The 21,236-nt window shown below is 51.0% G+C and overlaps 4 protein-coding genes across 4 annotated transcripts; 2 read left to right on the top strand and 2 right to left on the bottom strand.

The window, feature by feature from the left end:
* Nucleotides 1-1,911: 1,911 nt before the first annotated feature.
* BDW47DRAFT_130587 (nonhemolytic phospholipases C family protein) lies at nt 1,912-4,263 on the bottom strand (the record flags this gene model as incomplete). The annotated part of the gene is made up of 5 exons (XM_024817136.1): nt 3,864-4,263; nt 3,706-3,788; nt 3,383-3,650; nt 3,209-3,332; nt 1,912-3,155 (listed from the first exon to the last, which is right to left on the bottom strand). The coding sequence occupies exons 1-5, from the start codon at nt 3,987-3,989 to the stop codon at nt 1,912-1,914; spliced, it is 1,845 nt and encodes a 614-aa protein (XP_024667173.1). The 5' UTR covers nt 3,990-4,263.
* Nucleotides 4,264-5,097: 834 nt separating this feature from the next.
* On the top strand, nt 5,098-7,400 carry BDW47DRAFT_121449 (multicopper oxidase family protein; the record flags this gene model as incomplete). The annotated part of the gene is made up of 7 exons (XM_024815628.1): nt 5,098-5,416; nt 5,475-5,591; nt 5,643-5,950; nt 6,022-6,179; nt 6,232-6,448; nt 6,714-6,953; nt 7,044-7,400. 7 exons carry the CDS (start codon nt 5,098-5,100, stop codon nt 7,398-7,400), a joined length of 1,716 nt encoding a protein of 571 aa, XP_024667174.1.
* A 28-nt stretch (nt 7,401-7,428) lies between these two features.
* On the bottom strand, nt 7,429-10,088 carry BDW47DRAFT_114498 (Auxin Efflux Carrier superfamily). The gene is made up of 5 exons (XM_024814668.1): nt 9,354-10,088; nt 9,189-9,312; nt 8,974-9,140; nt 7,706-8,925; nt 7,429-7,655 (listed from the first exon to the last, which is right to left on the bottom strand). The coding sequence occupies exons 1-5, from the start codon at nt 9,372-9,374 to the stop codon at nt 7,583-7,585; spliced, it is 1,605 nt and encodes a 534-aa protein (XP_024667175.1). The 5' UTR covers nt 9,375-10,088; the 3' UTR covers nt 7,429-7,582.
* A 1,983-nt stretch (nt 10,089-12,071) lies between these two features.
* pbs2 (mitogen-activated protein kinase kinase PBS2) lies at nt 12,072-15,092 on the top strand. Its single transcript, XM_024814669.1, has 3 exons — nt 12,072-12,424; nt 12,597-14,188; nt 14,250-15,092. Exons 2-3 carry the CDS (start codon nt 12,656-12,658, stop codon nt 14,619-14,621), a joined length of 1,905 nt encoding a protein of 634 aa, XP_024667176.1. The 5' UTR covers nt 12,072-12,424; nt 12,597-12,655; the 3' UTR covers nt 14,622-15,092.
* Nucleotides 15,093-21,236: the final 6,144 nt, after the last annotated feature.

Genomic DNA, 21,236 nt, shown 5'->3' on the forward strand with positions numbered 1-21,236 from the left:
AAAAAAAAAGAGATCCGCCTACCTTCAATCTCACGACCGGAGTCAGCACCATTGGGGTCGGTGAAGGAAGGCATGGCCAAGTGAAGTGTAGAACACGAGACAGGTGTTCACAGAAGGAAGTCGGTCACGTTGGGGATTGTCGAGCTTTTTAAGGCACTCGGGAGGTCCACCGTAGACCCGGACGATGGAGCATGTAGTACTCGTGGCCTTGAGGGTACGTCCCCTCCTGATTCACTCAGGATGATTGAAAAGATCAGAGTGGATAACAGGGCGGGAGAAAAATAAAATCAAATCCAAGGTTGAAGCGATAGTAAGGACGAGGGAAGGAAAAAAAGGAGACGATCGCACCAAAGTGGGGGCAAAAAAAAACCAAATCTCAAACGGGTTAAAAGGCACGAATGTCAGAACGTGACCAGTGGAGAGAAAGAGTAGTCAGGTTCAGGGACAGACAGAAAGATGGAAACACTTCGAGGTAACCAGCGATGGGAATGGTGACTGAACAGGAACAGGAGGCAGTTCCAAGAAGATGATATGGTCGGAAGTGGTCGTGGTGGATGATGCAAAGTGGCGACAGTCCAACAGTCCCAAAATCAGGATCAAAGAATAAAATCAAAGGGTCAAATCAAATCAGAGCCAAGACTGAATAAAAAGGGAAAAAATAATACTAAAAAAAGGAATAAGATAAAAGTACCAAAAAGCCGAAACGGATGGAGGCTTATCAGGCAGCGAGGTGTGGATGGGTGTGTCTGCCTCAGGTGACCCGATGTCACCCCAAGATGATGCCATCATTGATACTAAAGAGCAAATTCGATGGAGTTTATACTGATTTGGGCGATGTTTTACCATGCCTCATCCAGAGTCCGATCAATCCATCTTCAACACGCGTGGTGATGGATTGAAGCTGGTTGGCAGACTCTGTATTGAAGATGAAGAAGGCTGATGGTGGTGGCTTGATGATGCATGACGCATGCACGGCTAACAATCCGGGGCGGTCAAACATACAAGATAAGACAGTCAATCGATCCATGATAGGCATCGTGGATCAACATGGAGATAAGGGATACTCCGTGCTCCGTACTTGAAACAGCATCGTCCCGCGGGTCTGGGAACTGATCCAGTACGATGGAGAGATAGTCGCATGGGAAAGCTGGAGTTGTCGACACCAAACTCCTTCAGGATAGAGATGGCCCCTTGATAGGTACGGAGTGCGCTGTCAGGCGCTTTCATAGGTGGATTCATGTTCCTTCTTTCTTTCTTCTTTCTTCATCTCTTGTTTTTCTTCATCTTGTAGTAATTATTGTCGCTTTGGGATAGTTGTCGCTGTAGCTGTAGCTGTAGCTGTAGCCGGACAACCGGATAGCCGAATATTGAACATCTTAAAGGTCATACAATGGCGCACGGGATATCAAGTTGCAAGGGCAATAGTTCATTCAATCACTTCTTCCATGGTGACTGGACAGTGGACACTGGACAGAAAAGACTGCTGTTGGTGTTGGTAGTTTGAAAGGAAAAGGAAGAGGGGAAAATCCAGGTGGGGAGAGGGTCTGCATTAAAGCAAGTTCCGAGAGGGGAACACAAACCACCAACAACATTCTTGGTGTCTCACACGCCTTTCCTTTTTTCCCTCCGAAAACCCAGTTTGCCTGCCTGCCTGCCTGAGCAATTTCCTGCCGTCGCTGCCCGGTCTTGGCATGCTGACGTTACTGTGCCTGAGGCATATATGCTGTCTTGACTATTATCTGCTTCGGGCTACTGCCTAGGCATTACTGTCGTTACTTGTAGTTAGTTGCTTCGTTGTAGTTGGTGAACTATAAGATATTGTACCAAATACTTCGTAGAAACCGTATATTATACTATATAGACCCCTTCAATCCTTACTGCCATATAAACCAGGACAATAGGTAAAAGGTACTAATGATAAGTCACACTCCAAATCGTATATCCCCCGCTCTTCCCCAGCGGGCTCCCGTCGGTATACTCCAGCTTATACCCCTTTCCATTACCCAAGAACTTCGTGCGGACATCCGCCGCCTTCTCGCGCTTCGACACCAGCGTCCCGCGCGGACCAAGCCACCTCCCATCCAGCGCGCTCGACACCCGGAAGATCTGGCTCTCCTCGTCCTCCGTATAGTGGATCACCCACCGCTGCTTGCGATCGCGGTGGTCGGCGTGCGCCGGGGCGCGCGTCACCGCACTCGCATTGTGACCGGGGTTGGTCAGCGCCTTGCCCTGCTGCTCGAACGTCAGGTATCGACCCTCCGTCAACCCGCCAACGACCTCCTTGTACCCGTCCTCGAACCACAGCGCTTCAGTCACGTTGTCCTGCTCGCCGAAGGGCGCCGGCGGGCGCGTGAGCGGGTGCGTCGCCGCGCAGTGTGCCATCCCCGTGTAGAGATCGCCCAGGGTGCGCGGCTCCTCGGCCTCGGGAAGATTAGGGAGGGTCGGATCCGGGTGGTCGAGGTCGAGCGCGCCGACGAGGTTAGACATGTGCTCGCGGCGCCAGGGGACCATCTCCGGGGTGCGGACGTCCTCGTACCCGCGGGCCTCCAGCCACTCTTCCACGAACAGGATCTGCGAGTTGTGGTCTGCGCGCTCGGTGAAGACGCGATTCCCGCGCGTCCAGGGCGAGATCATGTAGAACGGGACGCGCACGCCGGGCCCCACGAAGACCTTGCCGTACTTGCCGTACGGGTCTTCCATCCATTCGCCGGGGGTGTCTTCGGGGGAGTGGAATGGGCTGACGTGGTCGCCGAAGCCGCCGGACTCGTCGTAGCTGATCATGAGGAGGGTGGAGTTGTACTTGGGGCTCTTGGTTACGGCGTCGACGACCTGCTTTTGGAGCCAGGCGCCGTCTTTGGGCTGGTAGGGTGGGTGCTCGGATAGCGGGGCCGGGCCGATCAAGAAGCTGATCTCGGGGAGGGTTCCGTTGCCGGCGGCGGCGTAGAATTCGTCGAAGGTCACTGTGGACATGCCTTTCTTCGTGAGTGGCGAGTCGTCCGAGGCGTCCTGGTACTGCTTGAACCAGGCGAGCGGGTTGTCGTCGAAGTTGTCGTTCATGTCCTGGTACAGCTGCCAGGAGACGCCTGCTTTTTCGTAGATTTCGTAGATGGTTTGCCATTTGAGGGGGTAGCAGTTGGTGTGTGCGGGGAAGCAGCCTGTTGGGTTAGACTGATGGATACGGGGCAGGGCGAGAAGAAAAGAAACATACCTGGGATTTCATTGTTGTCAATGTAGGGACCGCCTTGGTCGGGGGTCTGGGGGCCGCCTGGGATGTTGATCGAGCCGCTCACGAGAGAGACACGGTTGGGACTGGTGGAGGTGATGTATGACTCCTGTTGATTGTTAGAACACGCCTGCAGCTGCGCAATCCCTTCCCACCAACCTGATACATATCGCCCGTCGTCCACCCTTCAGCCAGAGCATACTGGACAGGAAGGTCCTGGCGCTTATAGTACCCCCAGCTCCACGGGGTTTGAGTCTTTGCCCAGAGGTCATTCTTTCCATGGTTGACGGCGCCCTGGTTACCGTAGTAGAAGTTGCTTCCTGCGATGAGGCACTGGATCGCGTCCGTCCAGTACTCGGTGTCTTTGTATCCCAAGTGCCACGGGAGGAGGTGTTCTGCGCCTTTGGACAGGATGGGATTCACTTTTCTATATAGACGACGGGTTAGTTGGCGTCAACACTGATAGGGCTTGTAGGTCTTACTGGTACCACACCGGCTTGCCATCATCGTTAATTTGCACGTTGGGATCATTGAATCCTCGAACACCGGCCATGGTGCCAAAGTACTAACGAACAGAGCATTAGCGATAGCCAGCCAAACACCAATCCAAACAATCAATCAATCAATCAAGTGAGCATACACTATTCCACGACCGGTTCTCCTGCATGAAAATCACAACATGTTCAATATCTTTCAGCGAGCCCGCCGCAACAGGCGTGCTAGCCCCCAGCAGCAGCAGCAGGGCAGAGCCCAGCATAAAACCCATTGCTTCGTTGGATAACCTCCGAGAAACGCGGCGCAGAAAGTCAATTCAGCGTCGAAGGATCCACGCTGGCGGGGTACCCCATGATTTAAGTAGCTAACGGTCTTTCTCACTACGCTGGACGGCGACCGAGACGATGGTCGCGATCGGCGCATCGGATCGACCTCCCCATCGTCAGCACCATCTCGGACCCCGGATGAGGCCTCCTCCTGTACGATTCTTCTACAGTGGGTTAATTGCAGGGCAGTCCTTCTTATTATGGATTGCAGGACATCACGGCCCATTTAGGTACCACGTTGTAGATACAAAGTAGTCCATTGGACGACCGTCAAAAGCCAAGTAGTATCCAAACAGGAGACAACAAAGACCCAACCGGGGATGTCCAAGCGAAAAACTCCAACTTTTTAGGCAACGACCAGTCTGTCATCCGGACATCCGCCAATAATGGGGGAGAAAGAACTGGGGGGAGCCCTCGGTCGTGGTTCAGGGGTATGTGGTTCGTTGAAGGAGAAATCCGGTTGTGATGTCGATCTTCTGTCTGCAGTGACTGCACTAACGAACAGGACGATTGGGGTTGGTTAATTTATAATCGGAGCTCTGCCAGTTGTCGGTTACATCCGCGTTTTGGCTAGGGGAAGTGGATCTTCCTTGATAGGAGATATAATTGAATGGCATGTTCAAGAACGGGTCAAATGGCAGGTTGAATAACCACGACGTGAGTCGCATGAATAGAACACCCACAGACCAAAATAGTGGACTGGAGTTGTCAATGATCGGACAATTAAAACAGCTGAAGACCCATCGTAGCAATTAGTAGCAATAATAGTAACAATAGCACGGGTCAATGCCGAGGGAAGAACTGATCTGCGTTTTATGTAACGGTCAAATTCTCTTCCCCACAATCGCACCACACTAGTCTGACGCCCTGGACGCTGTAAGCATCATGATCCAACAGACTGCACCAGCCCGGCTGTCCAACTGCTCGTAGACGATACTACAACGGCATTCCCGCCGCCCAAAGAGTCCATAGTCGACGTTGACTCGATCGACAGCAACAGCAGGAAGCTCTACCCACAACACCCCGTTCTACAAAACATGCCAAACAGCCAACATGAAAAAGCGATCCTATAGCATCATCCTCTACCCATTGACAGTATGCGCCTTGATCCTGGTGGTCTTCTGGCAACAAACCAACACGCCAGACCCACTGCACTTTATTTCTCCGAAAATATCCCCTGCAGCATATCCAGCAAATCCAGCAAATCAATCACAGCAGACGAACGCCAACCCTGATGCTCTCCGTCCAAGCATACAGCTCCATCCAGAAGACCACATCCACCGCGCCCCGACAACGCAACATCTAGACTGGACCGTAACAGCAGACGATATCCGTCCAGATGGGGTGCTCAAGCGCGTCTATTTAATCAATGGTGCAGTCCCCCTTCCCCTTCATCCTGTACCTCCCATCCCCAACTCTAACAACGACAGGCCTCTTCCCGGGCCCAACAATCGAAGCCCTATCCGGCGACAATCTAATCATAAATGTCACGAATGCACTCCAAGATGTGCCCTTCACTATTCACTGGCATGGCCTCCACATAACCAGTGAGTCTCCCACCCCCCCCTTATGTCAAGACTACAGCTAACAATAAACAGATTCAATGGACGGTGTAGCCGGCGTCACACAATGTGCCATCCCCCCAGGCTCATCGTTCATTTATAACGTCTCCATCCCGTCCGACCAGAGCGGTACGTTCTGGTATCATGCACATGCAGGGCTAGCCCGCGCAGATGGGCTCTACGGGGGTTTAGTCGTGCATGCCCCGTCTGGGCCCAGCACAGCATCGGAAGGAATTCACGATGCAAGTGATAAAGATATGCTCATCCTCATCGGAGACTGGTACCATCAGCCTGCGGGGGAGGTCCTGGAGTGGTATATGCAGCCGGCGTCGTTTGGGAATGAGGTATCCTTTCCCCCTACATGTCAGAAAGTGACCCAAAGAGAAGCAAGCTGACTAGCTGAATAACGGGACAGCCCGTCCCAGACTCTCTACTGGTCAACGGCGCAGGAAGATTCAATTGTTCAATGGCAGTCCCTGCACGGCCTGTTGATTGCGTTGATCAGCAGTCAATGAGTCTGCCGTATTTGCATCCTGGGGATGATACGTATAGAGTACGGATTGTCAATACGGGGTAAGCCATAGTATCTATAATGATGGAAGGACAAGCTAACAAGATACCACAGATCATTGACAGGGCTCACCCTCACTTTTGAGAATATGGACGCGATGCTCATCGCAGTCGATAGTATCGCTGTTGATCCACTAGACGCTGCTCATCCCAGCTCGCTGGGCATGCTGTATCCGGGTCAGAGGATGGATGTTCTTCTTCGACGATCTACTAGCGCGAGCACCGATGGAGTGTCTGCATCTGCGTTGAGAATTGATTTAGATGAGGAGTACGTTAATACCTACCTACCCTACAACCCCACAACTAACAAAGAAATAACAAAATAGATGCTTCAAATACCCCAACCTAGCCCTAGCACCCGTCCAATCCTTCCCCATCTCCCCACCCCTTTCAACCCCATCCAAAGAATCACCCCCCAACCCCATCCCCGAGTTCAAATCGATTAATATCCACACAATCCCCTCGCCTCCCCAAATCCTCCAACAAATCCCCCCCACCGCATCCACAACAGCCGCAGTCTACACCAAGATCCAAAAGCTCGCCATCCGCCACAACGCCCCCTACGGCTTCTTCAACGGCACGTCCTGGCTACCGCAGCGGGAACCGCGGGTTCCTGTCGCTGCGTTGTCTAGGGAGTTGTGGGATGAGAATCAGTTTGGGGTTAGCATTTCTGGCCCTGGTTCTGGCGCGGAGGTAGAGCGGGATGGAGACAGCGGAGAACAGTGGGTTGACCTCGTAGTCAATAATCTCGACGACGGCGGTCATCCGTTTCATTTGGTTAGTACTGCCTGCCTGCCCATCCACCTACCCATCTACACCACATAGGTATAGGTAACACCGCTGACAAAACAACCCTAAACCGTATAGCACGGCCACCATTTCTACATCCTCAGCACACACGAATCCCGCACAGGCTGGGGCTCCTTCAACCCCTTCATCCCCCCAGATTCCACCCCCTCAGATCCCACCTCCCCAGATCCCACCTCCCCCCCGGAACAACGATATGATCTATCCCAAGCCATGCTCCGCGACACCGTGTACATCCCGCGCCGCGGCCACGCCGTGCTGCGCTTCAAGGCGGATAATCCCGGCGTTTGGATGTTCCATTGTCATATATTGTGGCATTTGGGGAGTGGGATGGGGATGCTAGTTGATGTTGGTTATGATCAATATAATCGTACTTTGGGTGATGGTGGGGTTTCAGGGGAGGTTTGTGTGGTGTGATTTGGTTGAGCTATTGGAATGGATTAGATTTATTAATAGAGTTTTATTAAAGGTAGGTACCTATACTACTAGGCTAATATCGATGACCAAGTTCATTTCGTCGTAACAGTTGTAGAACATAATGATAACAATACCGAGAGAAAGAAAAAGCCAAGCCAAGCCGATAACGCCACGACCACCAGCTAAGCCGAATTAGACGCCCACTCCACAACCTCCATAGCACACATTACAAGTACAAGCGTTGAGGGAAGGATCCTGTACCTGTTAGCAGAGGAAACCGAACTAAAAAGGCGAGGAATACACACCAAACCACATAGCTCTGGAACAGAAGCTTCGACATGGCGGACACATAGACATTATTGATCTGGCAGATCTGCGCCAGCTGCAGCGCGGACGGCGCCCCCGTGAGTAGGAAACAGACGATGATGAAGATCGGGTCGTCTAGGATGCTGACGGGGACGTATTTCGCTAGCAGGGCGAGGAAAGGCGCCATGAAGAGGGTTGGGAGGAGCATGCGAGCTACCAGGGAGGCGAGGATTAGTTTGTTCTCTTCCTTTGGGTGCTCCATTTCGAGGAGTGCCTCTTCTGGTAGTGTGTTGCGTGCTAGGTTGGCGCCGAGGACTACCAGGATCAACGGCACGGCTACCTGTGCGTTTTGGCCAATGGCGCGAGTCACTGAGTTGTGGATGAAGGTGCCCTCGTCGAAGAATAGGTGTTGGAGCGAGGGTACCGACGCTGTCACGATCGCGACTAACATGGCCCACAGGGGGGGATTCATAAAGTCCCACAAACCCCGGAAGAACCTCCGTGCGCCACTGGAGCAGGCCGACAAAGATTTCTGCATGACCGGGGGAAGCTTTTCGAAGATCGCGTCCATGCGCTTCCCTCCGTTGCTTGCGACGCGATGACCCATTCGAGAGATGGAAGCCCTGGCTCTGCCTACCGATCCTCTCTTCCGTTGCTCCCGGGGGGGAATCTCCACGCTAGGAAAGCACAGAATATCCCCGCGCGAGCTCAGACGGGGTAGGAAAGGGCCCCGTGGAGGGGCGAGATGCGTCGGGCTGCTGGGTTCCGTGTCGGTCCCGTTTTGCTGGGAATACTTGGAGTAAGTGTGCGCGCTGACGGGCGTTTGCTCCCCGGAACGGAACTCAGGACCTGGTTCCCCGGGACTGACTGGCGGGCCACTCAATGCATCCTCGGAAATTCGCGTACGGATCAGAGGCTCCTCAGTATGCTCACTCTCATCTGGATTATCCCGGTATGGCTCTTGCGCGTCTTCGACAGATTCCGCCTGCTCCCTGTCGCCATCCTCCACATATCGCTCCCGCGGAGCAAGCAGGACGTGGTATCCCCAACTCCAGCGGACGAGCTGGCCCAGCTGTTGGAAGATGAGCAAGTAGAGAATACCCCGTGCCGCCACTTCGTCGTCGTTGTCATTCGGGACGCGGTCCCAGTGTAGGCCTTTCAGGGTCTGGGAGAGCGACATGACCAGGGAGATGGGGAGCGAATTGGAGTTGCCGAAAACCTATCATCATCAGCAATGCAAAGACTGATGTCGGGCAGGAAGGCTTACAGCCATAGCCGCCACGAAATTTGCCGGTCGTTTCTTGAAGCGCAAGCATCGTGACACCGCCCAGGCGCAAAAGTACGAGACACACGTCTGGACCACGAAGATGAATGGAATGATGGCGAGATCGGTCAACTTCTCTGCGGTGAGCTGAGACCCAAGCTTGGTGAAGACTATGGCCAATTAGCAAGATGGAAACCCCCAATTTACTGGTCACCTACTAAGACACGGAGTGAACAAGAAGACATTAAGATTGGCAACAAACTTCTGCGCCTCAGCATCAAACATCCCCTGCTTCGCAACGATATACCCCGGCAAGCTCACGCAAACAACCTCCAGAACAGCCTCAAAAACGAGGAGGACGAGGTGAAAAAAGGGCGGGTGACTGGAATGTGGAGCCTGGGCATCCTGGACCAGGTTGACGCCCATCTGGGCCTGCTTTAAGAGCGCGTCACGGGGAACCAGAGAGGCGGCATTTTGCAGAGATCGTGGTGCCGTAAAAAAGGCCATCGAAGTGGGGGGAAGTCAAAATTGATCAGGGGGTTGGTGTGGACGCGATATTGCGAAGATGAGTGTTGGACAGGCAAATTGATTCCCAGCTGGTCGGGTTGACGAAATCTTGCCCGACCAGGAAGGCGGCAGGCAAAGATCTTCGGAAAGCAGGTTTTGTGGCGGATGAGCTTGCTGATAAGGTTGATAGCTCGATCGGGGAAATAGGGAGATGAAACCAGGTGAAACCCTAATCAGAGTAAAGAGAGGTAAGAAGGTTTAATTTGAGGATGTCCCAAATACGATCCAGAGGGATGAGTGAGCCTGGCAATGAGGCGGCTGCTTGATTGACGACCAGAATATCACATCATGTCATGCCTTGCATCCTGAGGCATGCTCCCTTATCTGGATGGACTGTGGCGACATGGCTCATTGGCGGGCCCTGATAGGCGGGCCGGCACTGCCTGAGGTTGGTGATCGCTGCGCCCAATAATTTGCCAAGACCTTGCCAAGTCCTTATCGCTCACTCTAACCCAACGGTGATTTGTGCCCCATGGTCGGGTTGCTGATGGCTCCTGGATCAACTTGGTTGATGTAATATGCAGAGCGGGACGACACTCCTTGGAGACCCCTAGAATCTACCGCGTCATATCACATCCAAGACATCGAATCGAGCCTTGCGAGTGGTGTGATATGGCTGTGGACACTATCTTGCCTTACTCCAATAAGTGATGTCTCTAGTTTGACGGATTACGTGGTCTGCATGTCTCTGTTGATTGAGACGGATCTGAATGTTCAAGGTACGGAGTTTTAAGATAGGAGGCATCATGTTGCGCCATGGCGTCCTTGTGTTACTTTGCCAAGATTGGTGCCAGACACGGGAGCAAAAATGCTTGCGGGGGCTCCGGGGGTCAGCAGTAGGGGGCATCCCCATAGGAATTTGAAATTGAGCCATACCGGTCAGAATGCATAGTTGATTCGTTTGCAACTGCCAGAGATGTATCGACTGTTCGTACCCTTCTATTCCAAAACGCAAGGGAAGCATTAAAGGGACTGTATGTGCAGTGCCCCACCCCGTTACTCCGCCACAGCGGGAAGATGGTGGGATCAACAGCACTAGAAGCCAAAGCAGTTAAGCCCAGTTTCGTGGTGTAGCACTCGTTGCACACCAATCCAGTGTTCCATGAGGGTGAGACGCACGGTTTCAGGGCATTGGTTCAGATCCCGACCGAGTGGTATGCTATGTGGTCGATCGAAGCAACCACGGGTGGATTAAACTTACGGTTGTTTGGGGGGGTGATCAGATTGGAAGATAAAATGACCAGATTATGGTAAGTATACGGAGTTTCGTGACGAAATATTAGATTATCCCAACGAACGGATGAACAGGAGGATGTTGCGGACATATGGATGGGGCTGGAGTTGGTTAGCGCCGAGGGTACTTCCGGTTGGCCTGAAACCAAGTTATCCCAGTCGTAACCAGGACTCGGGGGCCCCGTTATTGGTAAAGCCAGTGGTGGCGCGGTACATTCGTCGGTAGCTTGCTCTGTAGCCTCAGATACTAGTCGGGTATCGTTGTCTAGACAATGCCATAGTCCGTCGCATTATTCTCTCCGAGGCTGGACACGGCAGACAGAGAGCATTCTGCAGTAGTTGATATCAATGAAATCATAAGTGTCAATTACTCATGTAGTGGAGACCGATGGGGATAGATGGGGTTAACCAGGAAGGCAGTGTACAGGGTTCAATTCATCTTGAAGATCCGCTGGAGAGTCGCCCCCCCCCCCCAGTCCGTATACCCTATTGGCGCCTGTCCTGCGGTATTTTTGACTCGGAATCGGCCGCGGCAGTCTTCCCATCCGACCCTCTCAGGTGTAGGAGATGGAAGGTTGAACGGAATCGGGCGGAGCGGGGACCGGGTTGGCCGTGCGTGGCAACTGCCATCTGCCAACGACGGGGCAGAGATGAAGGATTCGCCACCGATCCATGAAACAAACCCAAGGAATTCCAGGGCTGCACGGTCCAGCCGGCCGCACCAGGGCCAAACTGTTCTGGGGTTGACTTTCAACAGAATATGAGTCAGTTAACAGGAAAAGGCTTGTTTGACTCCCCATCTGTCCGATTTAGAGTTTAAATTATCTTCTAATACATGGTCAAGTACGGAGAAGTAAAGAACAGTCTAACCTACGACCTAGTGCCTACTACTCCGATATTGCCCAGGTGAGGTTAAAGAGGCGACCGTCCGGGACTGCTGATTGGCCGGAGAGTCATGCCACAAAGCCCAGGCAGGAAATCCAGAATGCATGCCTGGAGAACCTGAGGTTGTCGAGAATTCTCCTGATCGGCCAACTTTCTCCAATTTTAATGGATTTTTTGATAAATACTTGGATAGATATTCTAATAGAAATCAATAACGCATCAAATTAATTGTTGAAATGGACAGATTTACACAACCTAGCTCTTCTATCCATACTACCCCCTATAATAGAATTTGATATCGGCCTAGCTGGAGCTGGATACAGGAATCTGGTGTTTTGGTCCAACGGCCCAATATTGTTATTTCTTATTTTCTTTTCTTTTTTATTTCTTTTTTTTTTTTTTTTTTTTTTTTCCAAATTTGCCTCTCCAACTATACCCATTTCTTCCTTAACCTCACTTACCTCCTCCAGGCTGCTGCACACTTTCCCCCACTTCCCTCTCCCACTTCCCACTTCCACCTCTCTCGTCCCACTTTACTTCCTCCCTACTCCCCGATCCAGGTTTTTTCTTCTCTAGTTCATCCTCTCCTTGAACTCATCGATCTATCCTTTTTTTCTTTCTTTCTTGTCCTTCCTTCCTTACTTCCTTCTTTTCTTCTTGATCTACTCGTCGGTCGATTTGACTGGTTCTGATTGATTCCCTTGGACGGGTCCATTATTCCTCCACTACATGTGATTATCCCGACCGCAGTTGGTTCGGCTTCCCAAGTGTGCGTGTTTGGCTCCCTTTCTTCCCCCATCCCGTAATTTGCAGTCCACCCCGTTGCCCCGCGCCAAAGAATCTCCTGGTCCGCCCGAGCGATTATTCTGCTGTCTGAAAACACCACTTGATTGTTGCGAATGTGGTTTCGATCTGGCTAGCTGACCTGGTCCGCACTTCAGGAGTTGGCAACCACTCATCAATACAAAACGGATCCCGACCCCCGATTTGCCCCTACACAATGGAAACAGAGCAACAACCGTTACCGGACGTGTCTCCCTCGCATCCCGACCTCAGCACCTCCGAGGAGGATGCCTCACCCTCCATGACCCCCCACCCCGCGTCGATACCCTCCCTCCGTCCGACCTCCCGCGATACCGCCTCCGCCCCCGGCATCACGGCGTCCTCCACCCACATTGGCCAAATCAATGCCGCTCGACGTGGTGCCGGGACCCCGCCCCGACCGCAACCCTCCATGAGCGGTGCGCAGCCCGGTGGGTTGAACCAGGATATCATGGCCAAGATGAGGGCCTTTTCGCTGTCCCGTCAAGGCGCACCCCCCAGCTTGTCCCAAAGCGCGTCGACGGGGGCCGTTCCCAGACCCTCTTCGGGGGTTCCCCCAAGCCCCGTGTCCAGACCCTCTCCGCCTCCCGTCAATGGCCCATTGGCCGGTGCCACCCCGGGGCGTCTTCCGCCGGTCGCTCGTCCAGGCACCAAGAATTGGGCCTCCTCCCCGTCAATTCCGGCCAGTTCGAGCCCGGGTACCTCGCCAAGACCTGGAGGGTTGGCTGCGAAGCGGATGAAACCGGGGCTGAAACTGTCCGATGCGACGGGGTCGTCGAATGAGTCGCCGGGAGCCAATCCCGCCGCCAAGGGTCCCAGTGGGTCGGGCGAAAGCGCCTTCAGCAAATATTCGGAATATATCGACACCAAGACCGGGACGTTAAACTTCAAGAACAAGGCGATCCTTCACGGAGGGGGCGTGGAATTCTCGTCGGGACATAGTTTCAAGATCTCCTTGGATGAGGTGGATCGGCTGGAGGAGCTGGGCAAGGGCAACTATGGCACGGTGTACTTGGTTCGACACCGGCGGCCTTCGATGCGCAAACCGGGCATGGGGCTCGGTGGGATTGCGAAACGTCCAGAAGCGCCGGAGGCGAGCTCGAACCCCCCCCAGGATAATCTGTCCGGGATTGTCATGGCGCTGAAGGAGATCCGTTTGGAGCTGGATGAGAGCAAATTCGCCCAAATCCTGATGGAGCTGGATATCCTTCATCGCTGCGTGTCCCCTTTCATTATCGACTTTTACGGCGCCTTCTTCCAGGAAGGGGCGGTCTACATCTGCGTGGAGTACATGGATGGCGGTTCGATCGACAAACTCTACAAAGGCGGCATTCCTGAGAACATCCTCCGGAAAGTGGCCCTCTCGACGGTCATGGGATTGAAGACCCTCAAAGACGACCACAACATCATCCACCGCGACGTGAAACCGACGAATATCTTAATCAACTCCCGGGGGCAGGTTAAGATCTGCGATTTCGGCGTCAGCGGGAATCTCGTCGCCAGTATCGCCAAGACGAACATTGGCTGTCAGAGCTACATGGCCCCCGAACGGATTGCCGGTGGCGGTGTCCAGCAGTCCGGAGCTAGCGGCGGTGGAACTTACAGCGTGCAGAGCGACGTCTGGAGCTTGGGCCTGACCATCATCGAATGTGCTATTGGTCGGTACCCATACCCTCCGGAGACGTTTAACAACATTTTCAGCCAGCTCCACGTAAGCTCCCTTACTATTGATTTTTTTTCAAAAATCGGAACGAGAAAGCTAACCTTGATAGGCCATCGTTCACGGCGATGCCCCAACGCTCCCCGAAACGGGCTACTCGGAGGAAGCGCACGCTTTTGTCCGCGCCTGTCTGGACAAGAGCCCGAATAACCGCCCATCATACACCATGTTGCTCCGTCATCCCTGGCTCGCCCCGCTCATGAAGCCTCCCACCGAGTCCAATGGCAGTGCCGAGGGCCACGAAGAAAGCGGCTCTTCCGTGACTGAAGATCCGGAGGTGGCCGAATGGGTCCAGGACAGGCTGAAACTCCGTCAGCAGAGTCAGCAGAATGGATCTGACAAGCCTGCCTTGCACGCCGTCGCGTTGGATGCGGTTCCTGGTAGTCCCCTTCTTGACGATCCGTCTGCGATGTTCCAGGGATAGACTACAACTCTAGGGATAAAGACGTGTCTTGTTTTTGATACTATGGTTTGGGGAGCGTCTCGCCTCGAATCGACCCCGGTTAACTCAACGCAAGCACGTTTATCAGGCCGCACTCGGCGGGACATCCAGCAGTCAACTCTATCCCCGCATTATGTTATGTCTTACCAGTATCAACCCAAACAACCCTGGTCGACTTGAAAATCACAACATTGAAACAGTGACAGATCTGACATCGGGTTGGGTTGTGTTGTTGGATACCTCTTTCTGATCTGATATGATACCTGATTTCCGATATTAAATCATGTGTAACGAGTATGGAGGGATGTAGTACTGGGTATGATGTTTACAGCCATTTCATTTCATTTCATTTTGATCAGTTCACTTCGCATTGGTGATGAAGGCTAGGGATTTAACGATGGATTATATCATGTTATTAGGATTCAACAAGATAGAGCCAAATTTTTTTTTTTTTTACTACATATACGTTTTACTACGCTATGCTATAGGCAAGGCTGTTAATAGATGGGCCATTCACTAAGGTACTAGTGTGATGTGGGAAGGGGAGTGATTCACAACCAACTACCTTGTGAGCCACCTACCTTCGCCAAGGTCCTCTGTGATATCACACTTGTGTAATAGTACCTGAGAGATCTTACGTCTGTATATTCCCCATCCTTTGCTACATATACAGGTAGATAAGTAGTGAGAATGATATGATAAGCTTCGTTTTCTTCTTTGTCTTTGTCTCCTGTATTTTACTCTATATAGTTTCCACTGCCTGGGTATCTTACATGGCTAGGCTAGACTAGAGGCTTGCTCAGATATGGATGGGTCGTTGATCCTCAACGAGCTAGACGTCTACAACATTATTGTAGAAAGTACCCACCTACCTACCTACCTACCTACCTAGATAGATAGATAGATAGATAGGTAGCTACTTTCCTAGTGAAGTCCAATCAAGTCATCGGTGTGGAATGGTGAAAGCAAGCCAAGTGATGGATATAGAATAGTGGTGAATGGATATAACCATGAAACAAGTAAGCAATCACGAAAATCAGCTGATTTGTAGACTTTTCCACAGATTAGGGTAAATGACTCTTTGACTTTCTTGAAATATTACAATTACTATATTCTGTTATCTCAAGAATCACTTATTTATCATTATATCTTTTCTTTGTCAAATAAAGGGAAATACAATCAGCGAACAAACAAGCATATCAGTCAACATACAGTGGAAAAATCTCCTCGCATATTGTTTCCCTCACTAGCTCATGTCTTCTTGCAATCTTGCAAGTATTTACAACTGTGTGGCTCTTTTCCTGGTCTTGGGGAGCTTCAATCATCGGTGTTTTGGCTATTTCTTTAGTCCTCCCCTTGGTTGTTGTTATAGGGATGCATACGAATATATACATTGGCGGCTCTCAGCCCTATATATGTGTACGGAACATCCAGACAGCGATACAAACCTGGCGAGCTTGATCGGGGTTACTACCTGTAGGCGGCATGCGCTTTCACATTCATCGCCACATGTCCAGCCTGTTCATCACGGCCACCACCACGGTTTGGGCATCTCTGGAAAGAATAGAAGGAGGAGTGTACCGCAACACGAGTCCGAAGGCCAGGCCACCGAGCACGACATCCACTAGAGGGAGCCGCGGGTGTATTACGGGGTGAGGCCCAGGGATCCTACGCCTGAAATGGGTAACAGGAACGTGACATCTTCCTCCAGAGTGACCAATTTGCCCCCTCCCATGTCAGGACCCAAGAACCAAGCGGATGAGAAGAGAGCCAGTGTCAATAAACCTCTCCTTGCTAATGACAACCCTCTGGCATCTCAAAACTGTTCCGTAACGGTGATCAACGAGAACCCAGGCCAAGTGCCTGTTGGGACTTACAGAAAGGACAATATCCAAAGCTAAAGACAACACGTTATGTACATGGGTTTCAACATATGAGGGTCAGTGGTGCGATCTCTTGGGAAGCATAACATTCTGGGACAGGCAATCCCGACTGGGAAGAACCTGCGGGGCGGTTCAGTGGCACCTAGGGATATCGAGCTGTTCACGGACCTGAACAACCTCAAGCCGAGTGATCTTGAGGAATGGGTTTTGGGGGTGAATTGCCGGGATGCATATTGATTGAGCAAAGAACGTCTCACCGACGATGCAAACATGTTGGTTGTGGAAAGCTTCCCTGCGTGCGCCGAGTGTTCTTCACGGGTGGTGTCAAACTAGAAGCTCCAATCGTCCGAATATCTCTATATCTGTTTTGCTTCCTTTATTCTGCTGCGGACTAGCACCAATTATATGATGGTGGTGATGGTGGTGGCATTGGTGGTGAGCCTCTTGTCAGTCTTCACCCAGTCTTGCAACTCTAGAATACTGTAAATCTCATGCTCATGTGCAGCTGTTGGACTTTTGTCGGATATCGTAGATCGACAGTGTAAGCCCGCATTTGTCAAGGGTCCTTTATTCAGAGTCTTCTTCCTCCCACGTTGAAGTCCACAACAGTGGACAAGGATCCGCAAAGACCATTGCGCGATTATACATCGGTGTAGTGGTGAGAAACCACAAGTACAAAGGCGCCAGGGCGTTGAAAGTGTGTTCAGCAATGCAGACGATCTTGGGTGATCCACAATAGAAATGACATATCCTTCGGAGGATTTGCCATCTTCGTGATCCTGGTGGGAAGCGTCGATATATGCTTCCAGTTGTTTGGTGAAATGCAGGGTGTATGGACTTCAGTATCATTTGGATGTCTTCAGAGCAATCCACGGTTGCTCAGTTTACCAGCCAAGCATAACATCAATTTCTGCCATTGTCTGCATAGAGAAAACCAGCCCCTCTTAGCGGTCAAACCTGTAGTCCTCGATCCCTATCTCCTGCCCTTTCTCTTACCTTGGCTCATGCATGCCCTTCGCAGCCAAAGCTAGGGCCAGCATATCTTCTTGTCCTCCTGGCTACCCACGCCCTGGGAGCCCATCTTTTCAACGTAAATGTCCGCAAGAAGTAGGGCAATCTGCCATGTCAACTCGTCGAATTCGGACCCTCATATCTAGTTGCGCAGGTCTAGTAGCTATGACGGTACTGGCAATCTGCGCTAGCAGTGCCTCGGTGTTGGTTGCCCGGGCCAAGTGAAGGTTTCAGTTTGATTTTTCGGCCCGCAGGCTAGGCTCTCGCGGTTTTGGCCTGCTTATAATTGTCTGCATGGCCCCTGTAGCGGTTGGGTGTTGGTTGTGTCGGCTACCCAGGCGAGGAGGGGGCCTTCGAATGGGGGGAAAAGGGTCGTCAATAACCAATCTGTGTCTTCGGATCAGGAAAAAGTATGACCTGCGTGCTCTCAACATTCTAATGTTTGAGAACTTTGCAAATATAGACATCTTGGGTAGTCCTTCAATTACCCGCAGCGAGCATTTTGGATTCGTTATAGTCAGACTCATTGTCGTTCCCCCCCCTGTGATGGGTTGGCAGAAAGTGATGCAGTCGTACAAGACGTTTTTCAACGAGATATTTGTTGACATGCTACTTCCTCTGAATAGTCGTTAAAGATATTCTATAGCATCTTTTGGACGTGCAGTCTGCATTGATCCGATCCTAGGATGATGTCCGATACTAGCACATCCCTGGGCGTTTTATTGAGGACACTCATCTCTGTGGTAAGGTCCTGGACCCTGTATCTGCATTTTTCTCCCTTTGGCTGACTGTAGAGGGCCACCGCCTACGAAGCCCTTGCGAAACCAATCCCAATCAGGAATTTCGTAATGATTCAATACCACGGTCAATTTTGAGACGGCCCTGAGGACAGAACAATCGAGTATCCGTTCTCCGGTTTCTGTCTTGCGGAAAGCCACATTGTAATGTTTGGCTCGAACTTCACCCCCGCGGGTGAAATTCTGGCCATATTGCCGTCGTTCCTTGCGCTTCGCATGGAACAGCTCGATGGTCTCGTCCTCGTTCAGAAAGCGGCATTTCTCCAGTGTTGACGGCGAATATATCTCAAGAGAGCACTAGTTATTCTTGGTTAGTTCAGACCTAATATCCATATTGACTTGATATATACCTACCTACCTTCGCCGCGCGTCATGCTCGTCCTCATCGACGTCCTCATAAAGTAGTGATTTCTTCATTGAACCATGAATGAATCACAGCTACACAGATATACCGTTTACTAGATTGAACGATAACCACGGGGTTATTATCCTAGATCATGCAAGAATTCTGCGTTTCCCCAATACTGCCATGTAAGTACTTCAACACGGCCCTGTCTCTTGTCAGCTTAGACTTGATATCATCTTGATGTATATACTTACTTCTCGCCACTCGCCTTCTTGTTATCATTAATTCTTCTGCGAGGAAGTAATCCAACGGTGACTGTGGTCAAGATCATTTCCATTCTCAACATAGACTTAGCCATAATTAACCTTGATCTATACCGCGCATGCTATGGTATTGAAAGTTTTGCCATATCAAAAACCAGGCCGCACACGCGGGTGATCCAGCAACTATACCAGTTTAGCCCAATAATCCACAAACCCGCCGACAAAATATGTGATAGACATACACTCCCCATGCAGTCTGACATATGAATGCCAGCAAGGCGGGCAGCACCAGCGCCAGTTTGCTCGGTGGCCTGGCCTTCGGACTCGTGTTGCGGCCTGATGCAATCATTCGGTTTGGTAGGGTTCTTCGGTCTCCAGAGACTCGGCCTGGTGGTCGATTGAGACATGCTGGGGCCCGCGTTCGCGTGCTTAAACGGATTTGGTGGTAGTTGGGAAGTGGAATGGAATGGAAGAATAGAGAGATATGGAGGAGGGAGAAAGAATAGAAGAGGAGAGGTTTAGGGTAGCAATGAGAAGAGGTCCAGTGATAGTGAATAGGGTGAGTGATATGAGAGCTAGGGATGCGCAGGAAGTGAGGTTCCCTTTCGCCCTTCCGCTCTCTGTCTCCGCCTCACTTTGCCGGGTTCAATCCGATGAGAATGGTCAAAGTCTTAGTGATGTTGACAGCTTTCGTCTATGGAAGGGCCGCAGAATTGTGTGTATGAAGAATCAACTAGGAACCCTGCATTGCTAGCTAACGCGTGGACCGAGTGCAGTTACTGATTCTCTCACATCTCGAGTCTTTTTATTCAGTACCAGCTGCGATAAGAAGGGTCTATTTATACCCAACTCCCCACACAGGGACGAAAACTGCGAGCACAGCACTATAATCTTGTCTTATGGAAAGAACAAGCCTGGTTCTCTGCTCAACAGCAGAAATCTCCCAAGGACCATGGATCCTAAAACAGGCTCTGCAAAGTCGGCCGGAGACTATAGTCAGACCAACAGATACCTGCTCTCTCATCCCTACTGCTCTCTGCGCGGCGAAGGAAAAGCGAAAGTGTGGGATGGCTCGCTGGATATGTAAATCTCCCTTGGAACACTATTTACCCAGCTGTATATTCAGCTATGTAACAGAAAAGGGAATGTTCCGAGCGCGAACTTCAATATTAGGGTTGGATACTGAGCGAGACTTGCACAACCAGCTATCAGAGGAGAATTGGAAGCGACAATTGATGCAGAAGTATCAGAAGGTCATTCTCAAAAGTCGTTCCGGAAGTTTGACCAAGATGGTTCATTCTGGAGATACACTCTCATCACAGCCGGTCTTCAGAATGCTACACGATGAATGAAAGAAGAGCCTGACTCCCTTGGTCTATGGGAAGAGATGCGATCAACCGATTTGCACATCGCTACAACTTGAACGTCATAGACTGCTTGGTAGAGAATTGAGTTTGATTGCTATTGTTCTTATTATTCCAATCAGATATTATCTCACAATAGCTAGAAAACACAAATCCATATATAGCACCACCTACTTGACTCCATCGTGTCTGTCTAAACTAACCCCGGCCTAACCCCGGCCTGACCCACCTTGATAAAGACCCACAGGATAATGATTATAGTAGTTTCCAATCTCCTTAGCCCCGAGTATACGGTGTAGTAGCAGTCAAGTAGCACGATCTAACCCACGCTATAATCTGAAAGGAAGAAGAAGTAAGTAATTACCTAATAGATAATCACCCATTAATAGCACCAACTAACTAATTTAGACCGATGTAAGATATAATATTATTGAATCATGGAAGATGGAGAACATTTAATTAGTACAGTAAGTACAGTAAGTGCTAGGTAGGGCTGATGAGATATTATCATCCTGTAGATGCCACGTGCGTGGTGGTCTATATATAGAATGACCCCGGCATCCACCCGTCACTCCTTCCACCACTCCACACTTACACCCAGACTAAGTAGGACCCAATAAAGATACAGATCGCCTCGCTTTTATTATTCTATTTCCTCAAAGGATACACTAGCTAGGTTAGTACTGACTCGTCGGATAAATCGACATAATCGAGTATGGCATGAAGAAAAAAAGACGAAGGAACGAAAGAAATGAAGAGTCCCTGCATATACGAGAAGCAGTCAGTCAGTCAATCAATCAATCAATCAATCCTCCCAAGTGGATACGGTGCTACCTACCTACTTAGTACCTAGTATCCACACTACCCTACCTATCCTACCTATCCTCCCTAGTGCTAGCCCTAATCTAGCCTCGAGTCTACACTAGATATGCA

Source organism: Aspergillus candidus, assembly GCF_002847045.1.
Source record: "Aspergillus candidus strain CBS 102.13 unplaced genomic scaffold BDW47scaffold_108, whole genome shotgun sequence".
In the NCBI taxonomy this organism is placed as follows: domain Eukaryota; kingdom Fungi; phylum Ascomycota; class Eurotiomycetes; order Eurotiales; family Aspergillaceae; genus Aspergillus; species Aspergillus candidus.

Excerpts from the sequence above, each read along its gene's own strand:
- BDW47DRAFT_114498 (XM_024814668.1), bottom strand. The coding sequence starts at position 9,374 with ATGCCCAGGCTCCACATTCCA. Across the intron at positions 9,313-9,353 it reads TGCCCAGGCTCCACATTCCA|GCTGTTCTGGAGGTTGTTTG; the intron begins GTCACCCGCCCT and ends CTCGTTTTTGAG. Across the intron at positions 8,926-8,973 it reads ATTTCGTGGCGGCTATGGCT|GTTTTCGGCAACTCCAATTC; the intron begins GTAAGCCTTCCT and ends TGATGATGATAG.
- pbs2 (XM_024814669.1), top strand. The coding sequence starts at position 12,656 with ATGGAAACAGAGCAACAACCGTTACCGGACGTGTCTCCCTCGCATCCC. Across the intron at positions 14,189-14,249 it reads ACATTTTCAGCCAGCTCCAC|GCCATCGTTCACGGCGATGC; the intron begins GTAAGCTCCCTT and ends TAACCTTGATAG.